At 31.9% G+C, this 18,109-nt stretch overlaps 1 protein-coding gene across 27 annotated transcripts in view; it reads right to left on the minus strand.

Moving 5' to 3' along the window:
• The window catches only part of RIMS2 (regulating synaptic membrane exocytosis 2), a gene marked incomplete at both ends in the record, with an annotated part of 576,294 nt that overhangs the window by 205,373 nt on the left and 352,812 nt on the right, over window positions 1-18,109 (minus strand). For 16 of the 27 annotated variants that reach the window (XM_080694165.1, XM_080694185.1, XM_080694169.1 and 13 more), the window contains 2 exons: window positions 13,315-13,431; window positions 15,579-15,735. In XM_080694165.1, coding sequence (XP_080550291.1) covers window positions 13,315-13,431; window positions 15,579-15,735 — 274 coding nt within the window. Of the gene's footprint in view, window positions 1-6,595; window positions 6,662-13,314; window positions 13,432-15,578; window positions 15,736-18,109 lie in introns of all 27 variants that reach the window. The other 11 variants (XM_080694162.1, XM_080694184.1, XM_080694182.1 and 8 more) reach the window with 1 other exon arrangement.

Below are 18,109 nucleotides of genomic sequence, written 5' to 3' on the forward strand. Positions count from 1 at the left end.
ATGATCCTCACACTAAAACATACCTTATACACATAGAAAATTCAGTCCTTAAATTAATTCATTTGTAACAACAAAAAAACCCATAATAGCCAAAGTAGTTCTCAGCAACAAAAACCATTGCAGGAGGAATCACAGTACCTGACTTCAAACTATACTACAAAGCCATATTAATAAAACCAGCCTGGTATGGACACAAAAACAGATACACAGACAAATGGAGCAGAATAGAAGACTCAGAAACAAATCTGCACACTTATAGCCAATTGATTTTTGACAAAGGGGCAAAAAACATACACTGGAAAAAATGATAGCCTGTTAAGCAAATGGTGCTGGCAAAACTGATTAACTAAATGCAGAAAAATGGAAATTAATCCCACTTTCTCACACTGCACAAAAGTTAATTCAAGATGGATCAAAGACTTGGAAATTAGACACTAAGACATGTGAATGTTGTATTCCACAATTCCACTGATCAAATCTGAGAAATATAGCAGTTTCTTTTTGTTTTGTTATTCTTACGTAGAGTGGAATAATTATAATGCAAATTTCTTATATGCACTGCTGCCAACTAAGCTTAGTTGAAACATCATGCTAGTCCATATCACATAGTCAGAAGTTGACTGATAAACACAAACACACAAGTAATAATAATAATAATAATAATAGCCGGGCGTAGTGGCGCACGCTTGTAATCCCCGCGCTTGGGAGGCAGAGACAGGAGGATCGCACAGGTTCGAAGCCAGCCGCGCGCGCTGCCTTAGGAGACCCTGTTTCCAAATAAAAAAGTATAAAAAATAGGTCTGGGAGTGTAGCCCGGAAGTAGAAGGGCTTCCAGGAACCCCAGTACAACCAAAATAATAATAATAATAATAATAATAATAATAATAATAATAATAATAATAATAGTAATAATAATGTTTGTGCCCATTTTCAAGCATAAATTTATCTGCCTCAGTCACTATTAATGACATGATGTACAACATTCAGTAAAAATCATTGGCCGGGCATGGTGGCACACGCTTGTAATCCCCGCGCTTGGGAGGCGGAGACAGGAGGATCGCGCAGCTTTGAAGCCAGCCACGCTGGTTTAGGAGACCCTGTTTCTAAATGAAAATATAAAAATAGGTGTGGGAGTGTAGCCTGGAGGTAGAAGGGCTTTCAGGAACCCCAGTACCACCAAAAGAAAAAAAAATCATTGGACATACATATATATATATATATATATATATATATATATATATATATATACATACACAACACACATACACACACAAAGAAAAATAAGGTTCATTGTTTTAAGAGGCAAACAATCCATAGAGGCAAAAATTAGAGATGAGATGACATAGATCTGGAACCATGAAATACAAATGTAAAGTAACATATTTAATATATTTAATATATAATGTCCTCTGAGGAGTTCATGTATTAATGTTCAGAGTTGATCTAATTAAGTCACGCGGGCTGTGATCTCACAATGATGAATTTACTGGACGGCACTTGGACAGGTGGGCTACAGAAGGTGGGTGAAGGAGGGTGTGGCCCTAGGGATGTTTTGGAATCCCCTTGCTTGCTGTCCTGCTTCTGTCCTCCACCAAGTAAGAGCTGAGGTTTGTACTCTCCCTCTCTCTTGCTTCTGGCATCAGTAATGTGAGAGAATGTTGACTGAGACAATATGTTAAAAACTATAGTACAAAAGATACACAATACGCATGAAGATGTGGGGAAATTTCAACATATGATAGATTAGGAAAGATTAGAAAAAAAGTCAAATGGAAAGTCGAGTGGCAAAATGTTGAAAAATTAGTCAAGTCTATTTATGAACATTTTAATGAATAAAAAATAATTCAACAGTAATGCATGGAATGAATTAATTTAGAAACAGCTTTTGACTTCCATTAATGTTGAAGAAAATAGAGAAAGTATGGATGATAAGCATTATAAATAATAACACAAAATACATACTATACAGTCTACAAAATATGCCTAATATACATAAGTATACAGAAGGAATGTTAGAGAAAAAAGAATCTCAAAAGACAATCTAATCTCACTTTAGACATGAGCAAACTAAAACAAAAACTTGCAAAAAGTCATAAAATTTGATATTTTTTGAGCTGGCACTTGAAATGCTCTTTCTATATACTAAAATCTACTATTTTACTTAACTAAGTCTTTGGTAATGTAAATGTTTATCTTCTCTCAATAATATTTGAAAATCATTACATATATTAGTTCAGAGATGCATAAACCAAAATTAACAAGCAAAACCAAAAAGATTTAATTTCCAGCCTCAGAAATGAAACAATGGAAGTGGGGAATGGTAAAGCGCACCTGTAATCCCAGTACTTAGGAGGCTGAGACAGGAGGATCACAGGTTCATGGCCAGCCTCAGCTACTTAGTAAGGCCATTCACAACTTAGTGAGACCCTGTTTTAAAATAAAATTTTAAAAATAGGGCTGGGAGTATAGCTCAGTGATAGAAAGTCCCTGGGTTCAGTCCCTAGTACCAGTACCACAGGGGGGGAAAAAAGGTGATGAGATATTAACATTTGGAAGTAATCGTAGGAAGAAAAGTGAATTCAAGTTTAGACTTAAATTTATGAAGTGTTGGAATCTTGTGCAGATAAAATTTGATCAATCACTGTGTATAGTAATATCTCAATATTAACTGACTCAATAATTCTTTTGTAATATATCCAAATTGGTATCACTTGCTAGGTACTAATAGAAGTATTGGTCAAAGCCACAATAATGATAAAATATAAAAAATATAGTCCAAAAGGTGAGGACTTGATATGTAGGAAATAAGTATACAAAAAAGCAATCAAGGAGTAGAATAAAAACCAAGACAACACTGCATTATAGAAGCCAAAAAAGCAATTAATAATGGCAGATATATGAGGCTCTCAGCAATTTAGTGTGATCCTGTTTTCAATAAAATATAAAATAGGTCTGGGAATGTAGCCCAGAGGTAGAAAGCCCTAGTACCACATAAAAAAGCAGATTTAAAAACAAGAATTACCAAATAGAAAAGATCTGACAGATAATAACCATAGAGAAAATCATTTCAACAAAATACTTGGGGGAAGAGGTCAAGGGTTTAGGATTAAAAACTGAATGTACAGGAAGCATACATAAAATTATGTACTAAAAAAACTAACCTAAGTAAAAGAGAAACAAATTGACCATTCTCAACGTATTTTGAAGGGGTAGTAAATAAAATGAAGGTATTTCTTAAGGAGATTTCAACAGTAATTTTTGGGAAAATAAAACCACAAAAAGAAGAGAAATTGAAATAGAACAGAAATAAATTAATGTAAGAAATAATGACAGTAACAGCAAAAATAACTAAGGAAGTTCAGTTTTATAAAATTTATTCAAAATGCTTAGGAGTGGGTATATACTAGACTAATTTCATGCCCTCGTTTCTGTTATAGCCTAAAACAAAACAAATACTTTAATACATGTAAAACATACACGTGTATGTACATAACGAATCTTACAGTTAGAAAATTTTGTGTTATAATATAAACAATAACTTTATGGCTCCCAACCATGAACCAAATCATGATACAGAAAAATAATTCATTAAATGTCCCTTTCAAAATAGGCCACTTAGGTTCAAGTTGAGAATTTGGATAATTACATGAAATTAACATCCTACCTAGAGCTGTTTAAGAACTGAGTCTGTGAATGATAAATATATAAAAAGTGTTCAACATCATTAGCAATCAGGGAAGTACAAATCAAAACTACACTTAGATTCCATCTAGCTCTAGGTATAGAGCTATATGGAGGACAGGATGGAGGTCAGTACAGAGGTTCCTCAAAAGAGTAGGAATAGAATCACCATATGACCCAGAAACACCACTCCTAAGTATCTTTCTAAAAGAATAAAGTCAGAATACTATACTGGTGCATTCATATCCATGGTTTTTGTTTGTTTGTTTTTGGTGGTACTGGGGTTCCTGGAAGCCCTTCTACCTCCGGGCTACACTCCCAGACCTTAAAAAAAAAAAAAGGGTCTCTTAAGGGAGCGTGGCTGGCTTCAAACCTGCGCAATCCTCCTGTCTCCGCCTCCCAAGCGCGGGGATTACAAGCGTGCGCCACCACCCCCGGCCATATCTATGTTTATAAAAGCACAATTCAGAATAGCCAAGTTATGAAACGGGTCTAGATGTGATTCAGCAGATAAAGGAAATGTGGAAAATAGATTTTATATTTAAAATGGTGTTTTACTTAGCCATAAAGAACAAAATTATGTCATTTACATTTAAAATGGAGGGAACTAGAGAATATTATGTTGAGATCAGCTAGTGTCAGAAAATCAAGAGTTGTACGTTTTCTCTCATATGTGGAAACTAGAGAGAAAATATGAAACAAATGGAACTTGAGGTAAATAAGGAGAGAGACCATTAGAATAGTAGAGTGGGCCTGAAGAGGGGTAAAGGATGCTTGATGAAGAGAACAGTTCAAATAATGCTATGTCCACATAGGAAGGCATCACTACCAATCTCCTAACATGTGCAGAAAGGGGAAACAAGTGGGTGGGACCTGGAGAAAATCACACCAAATGCTGTGTGCATGTATGTTTGTATACCATTAAACCTCACTATGACGTATAAACAATCCACCAATAAAATGATATTTATAGAAGAACTGAATATATAATGAATCCAAGAAGTGAACAGCATGAAGCTAACAATCTAGTAACTAGTAACAGGGCCTAAGAAAAATGCAAAAGACAAAAACGTAATGTGGTATATGATTTTAAGTTAAAATGAAATAAAGAAATAACAGAGGAAATAAAATAAGCCTATAATCAGTACTGACTGATTCATGCATGTCACCCACCTTAAGAAAAGCCTCTGCCAAGTGTCAGGATACAGGTATATGGCTACTTTTTCACAGTTTTGTAAGATAAATGTATAATCATTACAAGCAAAAAAAAATAGAGTGTATTATATAGCAAACAAAAATAAAAGACAAAACAATGAAAAGGTAATAATTAGTACTGAAACAAAATAACAGAGAAAAGGCTTAGAAAATACAAAAATTAAATATAGCAACAACCATTATTATATAATTAAATTGTAAGACACTAACTTTTAATTACATTTATTGGAAGATCACAAAACTTTAATTACCATGTACTTAATGTTAGCATTGTCTCTTATTTCCTTCCATATTTACCCACAAGAATTCAAACCTGAGGAATTTATCCATTAGTTTTCATCAATGTTTCTAAACTCTTTATTATCAACCCTTAACCAATTTAGTAGGAACAAAGGAAGTTAAACTTTGACCTCAAACCACTTTGAAACAATAAAATAACCGAATACACTGCATAATCCTTAATCTATACTTGGTGAACTCACCATTATATCATCACTGTCATTTTCTTTTCTGCCTAAACTTCAAAAGTTGCCAATGAACTGACTCAAGTCCCTAAAACTACATACAGCCTTTAGGGGGGAGGAGACTTGATAAATTTTAAAAACCTTATTTCCCTTCTTTTCCTAGTTGACTCCCCTTTCTATTAAGTGAAAGATAATTGATATTCCCCATACCTATAAATTATATTTAAGGTATAAGGGCTGATTCACTTGAAATTCCCACTTTAGAAAGAGGAACCGTGGTAGATTCAAAATGAACAAAATGCTTTTCCCATAGACCTAATATTCTCCACAGAGCCAAAATTGATCAAAGAGTTTGGCACACCCAGCTTTGTCAAGCTAACGCACAACAAATCAGTTCAACCTAAGCATTTCAAGGAAGACTTCTTGATATGGTTACATAAAGAATGTCCCTAGAGAATATTCCTTGAAGAGTTGGTGTAATCAAGTTATGATGGCTATAATCTCACCAGTGGATAAACCCATGGGATAGGTTTCCTGGGCAGTAATCTAAATTGGAGGTACATAGCTGGAGAAGGTGGGTCCCTCAGCGTGTGGCCTTAGGAACTATGGTTTTGTCTTTAATCCCTTTGCTTGCTCGCCCGCTCTCCTTTCCAGCCTCCATCATGACAGAGCAGGGCCTTGCCACCTCCCTGCCTCTGCCCCTCTTCCAGGCCCTCAGCTCTATAGACCCTAATCTCACGTGAATTGAATTCAAAATCTCTAAAAAATCATGAACAAATAAATCTTCCTTCCTCTAATTTGTGTGGCCAGTTACTTTGTAATATAGCAGTAAGGATGCTGACTGAGACATGCTTATATTCTAGGGCAGGAAGACAGGGAAGTAAGTTCTCAAACATGTACAAATCAACCAGTGCTGCTGAGGAAGGTCAATAGTCAATTGCAGTTAATTTTCACAGAACACTGTTAATTCTATCTTTCTAGAATATTGTAGTTCCTAGTTTATTAAATTTTTAGGATATTCAAAAAGATAATAGTTCCCCCAAAAGAGGTATATTTTGACATTCTATTTAAATAGTTGAAATATTTCATTTCATATATTTTAAGGGTTATATATCAATGTTTCATTAATAACCACAATTGTTTATTTAAAAAACAGAAGTAAAAGTGAATGATATCACATCAATAGACAGGAACATGCAATTCTACAAATAGACTCAATTGTAAGAAAAATATACCTGACATCCCTGTGATGATGCTCAATGGTCTGACTGTATCTGGAGCGAGGTAGAGTAAGAAAATGACTGCAAGCATGGCAGAAACAAGAATATAAATGAGACTCAGGAAAGAAGAAGAAAAAGGTATAGTTTAATCTTAAAAGTGAGATTCAAAAAGATAAGCAGATAGTAAGCAAAGCAAATGAAAATTGCTACTGAAAAGCTTGCCATTGTAATATGGCAGTGCTAAAGTTTAAAATAGCCTAAAATTAAATATAACAAAAATATAACATTCAAAAATTTTAAATCATATTTCAAAATAAAAATTTTAAAACTTATCACTCAGATATCTTCAGCACACTTAAGAAAATGTTCACTATAGATATTCTTCTATATTTTAGGAAGAAAGGTGAGAAGAGAAAAATAATAATCAGAAAGTTTAAGGAAATAATAAAGAGGTAATCTCCCAAACTTATAGTACTTAGGAGATTTTATTGGGTAATTATTTCTTCTCCAATCATTAGTAATTAAAAGATATGAGGGGCTTTAAAGTTCTATTTAATAAATAACAGATCCAAATTATTTTTATTGATTATCTTAATTCAGTTTATTAGATGCTATCCATTTTTAAAATCTCTTTGTTTTGTATATATTATGTGCTATCGGTTCTGCTACATTTCAAGCCTCAAGATTATCTAGGACTATGTAATCTCTAAAGTTCCTTTTAATTTAAAATACAATGCATCAATCACCGTATGGAAATTAATGATACTTTGTCTACTTTTCTTTTTTAATCTCAGTTTTACCTAATGATTTAGATATTAACATAATAAATTTACTTGTATAATTTTGGAACTAATTCACCATTTTCTTATTTTTCACATTTAATTAACTTTTATACTTTGTTAATTCTGATACTTAAGTAATTCAGATTTCTCCCTTCTTTTCCTTCTTCCTGCTCTTATTGTAAATTAGAGTTAGCATGTCTATTAAAATAAGATTTTCTTAGGTCTCCCTAACTTCAGTCCCCAGCCCTCTCATGACCAAATCCATTTGTTACCATATTTTTAAATGTATACATGTAAATTATGTTTTCTTATAATGCAGGCACCTTAGTTTAAACCTTTCAATAGTTCCCAATACCAAAAAACAAATACAAATTGCTTAAGACTTCAAAAGTACTTTCAGTCTTGTCTCCCCTCACTTCTCATGCCCCATATCTCTAGACTTTATCTAGGAAAACAAACTACCTAAGGTTCTCTAAATATATCATGTACTTTCTTGACTCCAGTAATTATTCATGCTCATTACATTGTCAAAAAAAACCATCATTCTCCCTTTGTCTCTATTTTTGCCTTTGAAAAATCCTACTTGAAAGTCTAATTTCAAACCAGGTTTGGTGACACCTGCTTGTAATCTCAATACTTGGAAGACTGTGACAGTAAGATCTCAAGTTCAAGGTCAGGCTCAACTTGGTAAGACCCTGTTTCAAATTTTTTGTTTTTAAAGTTTTTCACAGAATGGCTGACCTGATCAATAAATATATTTTGTATTACGCTAAACGATAAAACAAAATAATGCTATTTACATGATGAATGTTTGCAATGAAAGCAGCTGTCCAAATAATCATAAAAATATTCTAGAAATAGATATAAACTGAGGATTGTAAGCCTACATAGAATAAGAAAATAAGTAAGTATAAAAATGTCAGGTTTTATAAATAACAGAAATAATATCCAACTGTCATGGTACTAAGATTTATTGCTTTAAAAAGAACAAAATAGCTGGGCATTGTGTTGCACGCTTGTAATCCCAGTAGTTGGGAGGCTGAGACTGGAAGATTACAGGTTCATGGTCAACCTTAGCTATTTAGGCCCTGGGAAACTCAGTAAGATCTTGTTTCAAAATAAAGAATAAAAAATACTCGGGGTGTAGCTCAGAGGTAGAATGCCCCAGGGTTCCATCCACAGTTACACACACACACACACACACACACACACACACAAATAGCTTAATAGCTTATCTCCAGATACAACCTAAGAATAAGAACAAAAGCATAAACTTCAAAGCTTGCCAAAAGTTATAAATTCATAGAATAAATAAATGTACTTTAGCATCATCTAGTTTTTATAATTTCCTTAATAATTAATTTTGTCTATATAAAGTCAAAGAAACATTAAGCATGAATCACTTTCATTAAGCACGAGTTAATTTTATTTCTTTTCCATCTCTTGTCATGCAGGTTCTTAGCCTTATCTGCTCATGTCCCTTCCTTAAGAGTCTATTGACAAGTGAGAAATTATATGTATGAACATTATACAAAATTTGCCACTCTGGTTTAGTAAACTCTCTAAAGTCCACTGAAGGTCATTGGTATAGCCCGCATCTTTTGCTCATCTACTTCATACAAATTAAACACATTTTGTATTTCTTCATTGAACCATATTTTCTTTTCATTCAAAATGCAGTTTAATCAAAGAATTATAAAACCTGAACAATATATATATAATTATTAAATATTCATAATAAACTAAATAAAGTAAGTTTTATTAAAATCACATTTAGGGCAATCTAGTTGAAATTTTCAAAAACTATGAGTAAAATAGTAAGTCACTAAAAATAATAGAAAACGAATACATTTGCTAAATTTTAAACAGCAAACAATGAAGTAAAAGTTGTAGGTTCTAAGAATCACAATAAAAATATTATTCAAAGAACTGAACTAGTTACTAATTGAATTTCTAAACACAGTATAATTTTTATATAAGTTTACAAACAACATACAATTACTACTTGCTCATTTTTATAATGAATGATCCCTCTCCTATATTAAATTGGTTTAAATTTCTCCTTTTAGGAACCACAAGACACAAAAAATACCTCAAAAAGATTAAATAAAATATACCATCCACAAGTAAATCAATAATTTTTGAAATTTGTTTCCTACAATTCCCATTTAATGCAAAACCTTCCATTCTGTCTTTAACAGTGTTAATGTTTTGTTTGGATTAGATGACCTTAAAATATGTTTCTGAAATGTAACGTATAAAATAATGCATTTATAAAGTGAATCCTTATTTTTCACTTACCTTCTTTATAATTAAAAACTTCAGAGATGTATTTCCCTCATAACTGATCATTGTAAGGACCAAAGAGACTATCTTTGATGAAATAATTGTGAAACTTTTGGTAGTTGGCTGCCTTATATAGAATATAAACATGACGTATATGTGTGAGGTATCCCAGAAGTCCATATAAGAAGGCATTTTCCTTTTTAGAATATAAATGTATTCATACAATGCACTAGGGAGAAGTAATTTATCTTGCTAGTGTTTTTCCCCTTATAATGCTAAAAGTGTATGTCATGGGGAAATAAAGCACCCACCATATATGCAACAGGTAATTATTTCCTGACGAATGCATTCTGTAGCATATCTCTAACATGTTATAGAAATACTAATATTCTCTATGTATTTGAACAATAAACTAAATCATACAGATACAAAGCTCATAAAATAAGCCCTAATACAAAAGTCCCATAATCTGCCCAGTAAAATTATGTTCCTAGTTATAGGCATTATGAAAATTTCCCAGAAAAAGTGATACAAAAGGGGTGAATGTTGGAAGATGAAAGATGTCATTTATAATTTATGGTTTTAATTAATATTCCTGTATCCAATGTTCTAAATAACTGATAGAGAATCTATTTATTTTGCAAAACAGAAGATAATTTCAAATAATGATGAGTGAGATATGTAGAAAAGCAAAGTTCCAATAAAAATTAACATATAATTCTTAATTATCTATAAAAAATAATACTCTCCTTTCTTACACCACTTAATTTTAATCAAATGCTATAAGTTAATGTCAAATAGCACTATTTACTATTCACACCATCAATAAAAAAGCCATTGTCCTCACATACAATTTTACAAGTGCCCAAACTTTCTTTGCACTGGGCCTCTTATAATGTACAGGTTTGCTTTGTCTCTGTGTCTTTGCTCTGGTTCTGGCTTGAATAAACAGGCCTATTTCTCAAACATCAACTCATGTCCTACACTCCCTAAAAAACTTTCAAAAAAAGTCTGAATTGATTGATTTACCTGGGTTTTCTGTTTATTCATTATTATTAAATGCAAATTATTTGCAATTCAAAGATCCTTGTGAAAAGTTAGTGTTAAGGCATAACTTTTTTGGACACACTATGCAACATTTTGATGAACTAACTACAGGTTTTTGTTATATTGGTTGTTACTTAACTTATGCCACCCTATAAAGTTGATATTAATATTCCAGTTTTATAAACATAAAAGTCTAATGTCAAAGAGGTTAATTTTTCCAAAGACACACAGCAAGCAAGAAGTAAAATTCTAGATTCAAACCCAAGTCCATTTGGTTCCAGTGAGAAAGAATCTACTCAATAAAACACCATTCCAGTTCAGTGCATCAATTTTTACTGACAAGAAAGGCTACTGTACCTCTCAACTAAATCAGGCTTACTTTCTCAAAAAATCCTTTTTAGAGATTTTTAGTTAATGGTATTATTGATTTAAAATGGGGGGTTATTCATGAAAATTCCTGTAAGAGTTCTGGAGTATTCTTACTTTTTAAATAGTGCATAAAAACCAGGCATGGTCATGCACTCCTGTAATCCCAGTACTTGGGAGGCTGAGACAGGAGGATTGCAGATTGGAAGCCAGCCTTAGCACTTTAATGAGCCTCTCAGCAACTTAGCAAGACTCTGTTTCCATCTAAATAACTTAAAAAAGTAGATGTGGGAGTGTGTTTCCGAGGTAGAATCCTTCTGGGTTTGATCCTCAGCATCACTAAATAAATAAGTAAAACCAGGCATGGTGGCACATGCTTGTAAACCCAGAGCTTGGGAGGCTGAGACCAGAGTATCACACAGGTTCAAAGCCAGCCTCAGCTACTTAGTGAGGCTCTCAGCAACTTAGTGAGACCCTGTTTCCAAATAAAGTATAAAATAGGTTTGGGAGTATAGCCTGGAGGTAGGAAAAAAACCCTGGGTTCCACCCCAAATAAATAAATAAATAAATAAATAAATAAATAAATACTATATAAAAACTAAAATTTCTCCACATTCATTTTACTATAAAAATCATTTAAGCTGGGCATGGTAGTACAGGACTGTAATCCCACGTTTCTAGAGGCTGAGCCTAGAGGATCGTGGTTTGTGGACAGCCTCAGCTACTTAGTGAGGCCCTTCGTAACTTACTGAGACCCTATTTCAAAATAAAGAATAAAGAATAGGGCAGGGGTGTAGCTCGGAGGTTGAATGCCCCTGGGTTCCATCCCCAGATCCGCAAAAATAATAATAATAATAATAATAATAACAACAACAACAACAACAATAATAATAGTAATTTAGAATATTAGATGAAGGATTCATTGTCTAATAATGTGAAAGACTACATACATGGATAATATTGTATTTTTATTCCCTATGAAATGATAAGGCTCATTAAAATTCTGTTAGGCAATCAAAATACCTATTAACCCACCATAATAAGACTTCTTTTGAGTCCTAATCATGCCAACATAGTGGGCCTGATTTTTTTTATCATTGTTGGACTTAATAATAAGTATCACTTTCTATAGGTAATACATCTATAATCCCTCCTAGAGGCACAGAGCGCTTTGAAAAGTTAAGCAAATTAAAGAGAAATAAAATAGCATGTCAATTTTCATTTGACATGAGTACTGACATAAATTTAATAGCTGTCTAATTTCTTTTTAGATCCCAGAAACAAAAGCTGTTACTTTGATACTATTGAAGACTAAGATCTTTTGGAGATGAGCACTATAGCACAATGAAATTATAAGCATGAATTAAGCATAAATCTCAATTCAGACAAAATAATTACATTAATACTGACAGTAACTTCCCTTAACGGTTGATGTTAAAGTAATTGTTCTTCCTAAAATTGGTCCCCTAATCATTTTATCATATTTTTTGAATAGTAAATTCAGCTTTCTTTCTAATTTTATCTCAAGTTTACTTTATAGTTTGGGGAAAAAATTAACACAGCACCTTTTTTCATATATAACCAAAGCATGAATTAGAGAATTAATAATTTTCTTAACTTAAAAAATTAGTAGTAATTAATTTAAGTATTGTAACATACCATGTTACTTCCAAGTTTGTCACATTTAATGGAGCAAATTCAGAGAATTCTTCCAAACACAGCAATCAACAAGCATGATTCTTTAAGATGCTTAAAAGGTTTATGAAAGCCATGAGGAAAAACCTCCTGATGAATCATGATAAAATGTTTCCTAAACAAACCAGACTCTGTCTCAATACTTCTATCCATGAAAAGTCACACTGATTTCTCTGATATATGTAAAGACTTCAAAATCTACTGTCTCATGAAAGCAATTTTACATATAATAATTGATTATGACAAGTTAAAATAATCATCTTTCTGTTATTATGTTTATCATCATAATATCTTGTGCAAATTCACTAATTTAACTACTTGGACTTAACAAAAGACCAAAACTGCGAGAGCAAAATGGGTTTTTTTTCTCCCCCCCAAAAAAAGTTTCTTGTTTTTATTTATTTTTAGCAATGTTGATACTCATAGGAAAGAATGTAGGCATAGTTAAAAAAATGGTTTCAGAAACTAAGATAATGAACTGCATTAAAGCATTTAATGATAACCCCTCCCTGCAGGTAATGATTAAAATAAAGTTTTATAGTATTTAATCATATTTACCTGTCTCTCTCTGGAGAATAATGGTCATCTGTGACGCGATGTCTATCCATTCGGCTAATAGTATTATAATGTCCAGGAGTAGCACGTGGCCCTCGAAGTCCCTGTTCCACATTCCGACTAAAACAGCAAGATCCATTAAATATTAATCCATAAGTTTATACTACATTAAAAAATAAAATTTATTAATAGAAATAGCAGAAACAATGTCACTGAAATGCCATGTCCAATTATTTTAACTATTTATACCTCCAACAGTATAAATTTCAGTTGGAGGTTGATTGCTGCTGTAACAGAGACACAACTTAGAATTTAAATTAACTAATATCATTGGATATTAGAAAAGAAACATAAAAGCTATTAAGCTGTTCTCTTCTTTTTCAAATTATTTAGCTATTTATATACCTTTATCCTTTTCAAGATAATCAAGATATCAAGATACCCAAAATGTCACATAGATTTTGGCTGGTATTGCATTATAGTTTAACTTGTGGAAAACTGACATCCTTATTATATGAAATTATTCTACTCATAAATAGGATGTATCTCATATTTATTACTCATCTAATTTTGTGTTTTTAGTATGATATTGTGAATTGTTGAATGAGTAGAAAATTTGTACTTTGTGTTGAGAATAGTGTTTTATGTCTTATATTTTCTAATTAGTTATTACTCATTTCTGTAAGTTGATCTATGGCCAGCTGTTTGACATAACTGCTATATTGGTTTTAATATTTTGATTCTGTGAGATTTTATATGTACACAAACCTATTATTAACAAATAAAAATAATTTTTTTCTCTTCCCCAATCTTACAACCTTTCTTTTTCTTATAACATTTTTAGGATTTGAAACACTATATAATTTGATATTATTTGTTTTCCTCTTCTTTATGTTATTAATGTGAATGCTTCTAAGACTTTTTTAAAGTCTAGCCCTTATGAATATATAGGTGGTTCTTCACTCCTAGTTTACTCAGTATTTAATGTTAATAAAAATCAAATAATAATATTATTTGCCTCTAATTTCCTCATGAGTCCATTAATGTGACTAGATATCAAAACAAGTTTTATGATGTCTAACCATCATGCTTTTAATTCATGGTTAGTTTTGGTTACTTAGTAAGATTTTTACATCTATATTTATAAATAACAATGCATTTATAGTATTTTCTCATACTATAGGGATTATAACTATGGTTAAATTAGCTCTAAAAGAAATAATATACCTTTTTAAAAAAATTGTTTCTGAAGCTAGATGTATAGAACAGAGATATCTGTTCTAAGAAACTTAATTAAAACTTGAGTATAATAGTTTCTTAATCTGGACTTCTTTGAGTGGAGGGGAGTCAAGGGTAATAGTCTATCTTTGAGCACCTTTTCAACTTATTTACTAGTTACTAAATTTTTAACTGTTCTAGCTCTTCTTGTGACAATCAGAACATTTTTTCAAAAATTTAAAAGTTTCATTTGGATTAAAAAATTTATTTACATACTTTCGCATTCATTTCTAAAGTCTTTTTTCATATTTGTACTCCCTTTTTCTTGTTTCATTTATTTACTCTTTATTTTTCACATATAGTCTCTCTATTGTATGATGGTATTAATATTTTCAAATACCTAATTGGTGATTAAAATGTACTCCTATCTCGTCTTTCTCTCTCCCTCACTGTCTGTATATCATTTCCAAGTTTGTTGACTTTTGCCCTTATTATTGCTTTTCTTCATATTCACTATGATTGCCTTTGTTGTTCTATATTTACTTTCCTAACCCCCGTGTTTAGTGCACTATTTCTTTTTTTATTAGTTGACATATAAAGATCATATACATTGTAGAAACAGCTAAATCAAGCTATTTAACATTGGCATTATTCAATACTTATCAGATTCACATAAATTCTTTTTTAATTCTAAAATTTTTCCTAATTTTAAAGGCTAGTGAGATGCTTTATTTTTTCTATTTATTAAATTACCCCTATCAATACCATTCATGAGTCTCAGTGGTTGGTTCTAAATGGATCTGCCAATATTGATAGGCAATTTAAAGCCCATTCTTATTAATTTTGAACTCTTACAATATACCATCTAGATCATCCAAAGTTACAGAGTAACTCATACTTCATTTTATTTTCATTATATAGGTTATTGAATAGCATCATGTTTTTCCTTAAATAATATTTTCTATAAGGATTTTTCTTTAGAGATACTTTCTGGTAAATAAACCTACAGTAAGCACCATTCTACAAATAAAATATGTATGCTATCTTACCTTTGTGGAGGAGGGACACTGGGTGACCATGATCTAGTCCTTCCTATAACGTCTACTCGGTGAGGAGACCCTGATGGTGAACAATGGTTTGATGACATTACTTGTTCTGGCACTGATAATGTTGAGCTTTGAAGATCTCGACCATTGTGTCTATAATCTAAAGGTGGAAAGATTAATAAATATATCTAGCTACACACTAAGCCCTTTGTGCATTTTGTACTTTGTTTGAAAACATAAAATACTTGTTAAGCTGAAAGACTTTGAATCATCAAATATAAAGCATAATAAAAAGCATAACATTAAGAAAAAATATTTATGAAGACAAAAAGGAATGACAACTATTCAAACATTTAGATAGCTAATTATATTCAAGGCACTGTGCAGGATAAAGAAAAATTTTATGTATACTTACATACACAGTAAATCTTTTATATACTCATGTAAAGAAAACATATGCAGTTAATTACCTCATAAAATATTGTTCTAAAAACATTCATCTTTTCAATGACCTACTTAGAAGGGTTTCAAATACTTCTCAATAATTATTAATATTTAAAATTATTAAGCTGACACAGTTCCTAGAAGTCTGTGTTTCTTTAAGAAATAAGCCATTTAGAAAACAATGGCATTTGAAGCTCATATGTAAACTGATTTTCTTATACTACTTCACAGAACTGAGAGACCATGGAAGCCTGAGGATAAAAATGTGACAAATTGGAAAAGGGATATAGCTAATGCTTTGACATACTTAGACAAATATATTTTAAAAATGCAACTCAAACAAGTACAAAAAGTACTTGTTTGACAAATGTGGAAAAAGCAGATGGAATTTGAGGCTTGTAGAAAAACATCATTTTAATGTGGAGCAACATAGGAGAAATAAGCAAGAAAGGTAAAGTTGACCAGAAATTGTATATATCTAAAACATCTTGAAGTTTGTTTTAGAGAGAGCCTAAACATTGATGAGAAGGAAGTGATATTACCACCACCACCATCATCTTGATCAAGCTCCTTATGGTTACTAGCACTTGAGCTTTTACTTTGATCTAGAAACTCTGCTAAGAATTTCCCTAAGTGTTTTGCAGCAATGTTTATTTAAAAAATAACTTGGGGCTGGAGAGATAATTCAGACATAGAGCATGTACACAAGGCCCTGAGTTTGACCTCCAGAAACACCAAAACAAATAAATTAATAAAGTATTATAAGCAGAATTTTTAAAAATGATTCATATGTGATCTTTTCCCATCACTATAATGTTTTATAACATTATCTTACATTAGATTCCCTAGAAACAGCAAGAAATGAATATTCAAATATATATGAATAATTAAAAGAACATTCTAAAAACAATAGAAGAGCAAAATAGGGATAAGAAAGAAACTGAGCAAGTATTCCCAGCCTGATTCTTCAGGAGGCTCTGGTATGAACTGCCCTGGATTTGCTCTGACTTTATGAAAAGGGATTGAACTTTTACACTTCGTTATAGCCATGTATTGGACTTGGCAATAGTTGTAAATGAACACTGCAAACTCAAAGGTATATACCAGAATAATATTTAAAAATATAAATGATATGGTAAGGAAGAGAAAAAATAAATTACATAAAATGCTCAGTTAAAACCACACACAGAGAAAAAGAATAGAAAAAAATAGAAATGAAGAAAAGGGCAAAAGTTTAAAACACCAATAAGTATGATGGAAAATAATCCAACTATAACAACATGCACTGTGAATGGCAGTGGTCTAAATGTACTAATTAAAAGAAAGACTGACAAAAAACTTCCAGACACTTCTTATAGCAAGGTCACTAGATATAAGATTAATAAAGACAACTGCTTTCCTATATGCCAGCAATAAACCAAAGGTGTCTTGCTGCAGGTAACTAATGAAAGAGTGGCCAACCACAGAGTCTTCAAGAAATAAGAAATTCTATGCCATTTGAAAGTAGTTCTTATTTGTGCCTTCATTTAGCAAGCACTCTAAGATGAAGGAAAATGTTTTCTGATAAAAACAAAAACAATTATTTGGTACCAGGTTCTTCTTCTCTTTTTTTTTTTTTCTGGTACTGGGGTTCCTGGAAGCCCTTCTACCTCCGGGCTACACTCCCAGACCTATTTTATATTTTTATTTGGAAACAGGGTCTCTTAATCCAGAGAGGCTGGCTTTGAACCTGTGAACTCCTCCTTTCTTCGCCTCCCAAGCGCGGGGATTACAAGTGTGCGCCACCACGCCCCGCTTAGTACCAGGTTCTTGATAAAAATAATAAACAAAATTAATGTTGTTTGTAAAAAGTAATATCAAGTCAGTCAGATAAATGTATCATGCTTTACATTAAGATGTGTGAGCAGAGAGATTGACTTTCTATTTTAAATACAAAAATTTAAAAATTATTTTGTATCTTAAAAAAATGGAATTGAAATTAAAACCATAATGTCATCACCTTCCAACAATAAAATCCTTAGGTACAATCTAATGAAATATGTACAAGATTTATGAGAAAAACACTAAAGCTAAATAATGAAATTGAGAAA

Source organism: Muscardinus avellanarius (assembly GCF_963383645.1).
Source record: "Muscardinus avellanarius genome assembly, chromosome: 4".
Taxonomy (NCBI): domain Eukaryota; kingdom Metazoa; phylum Chordata; class Mammalia; order Rodentia; family Gliridae; genus Muscardinus; species Muscardinus avellanarius.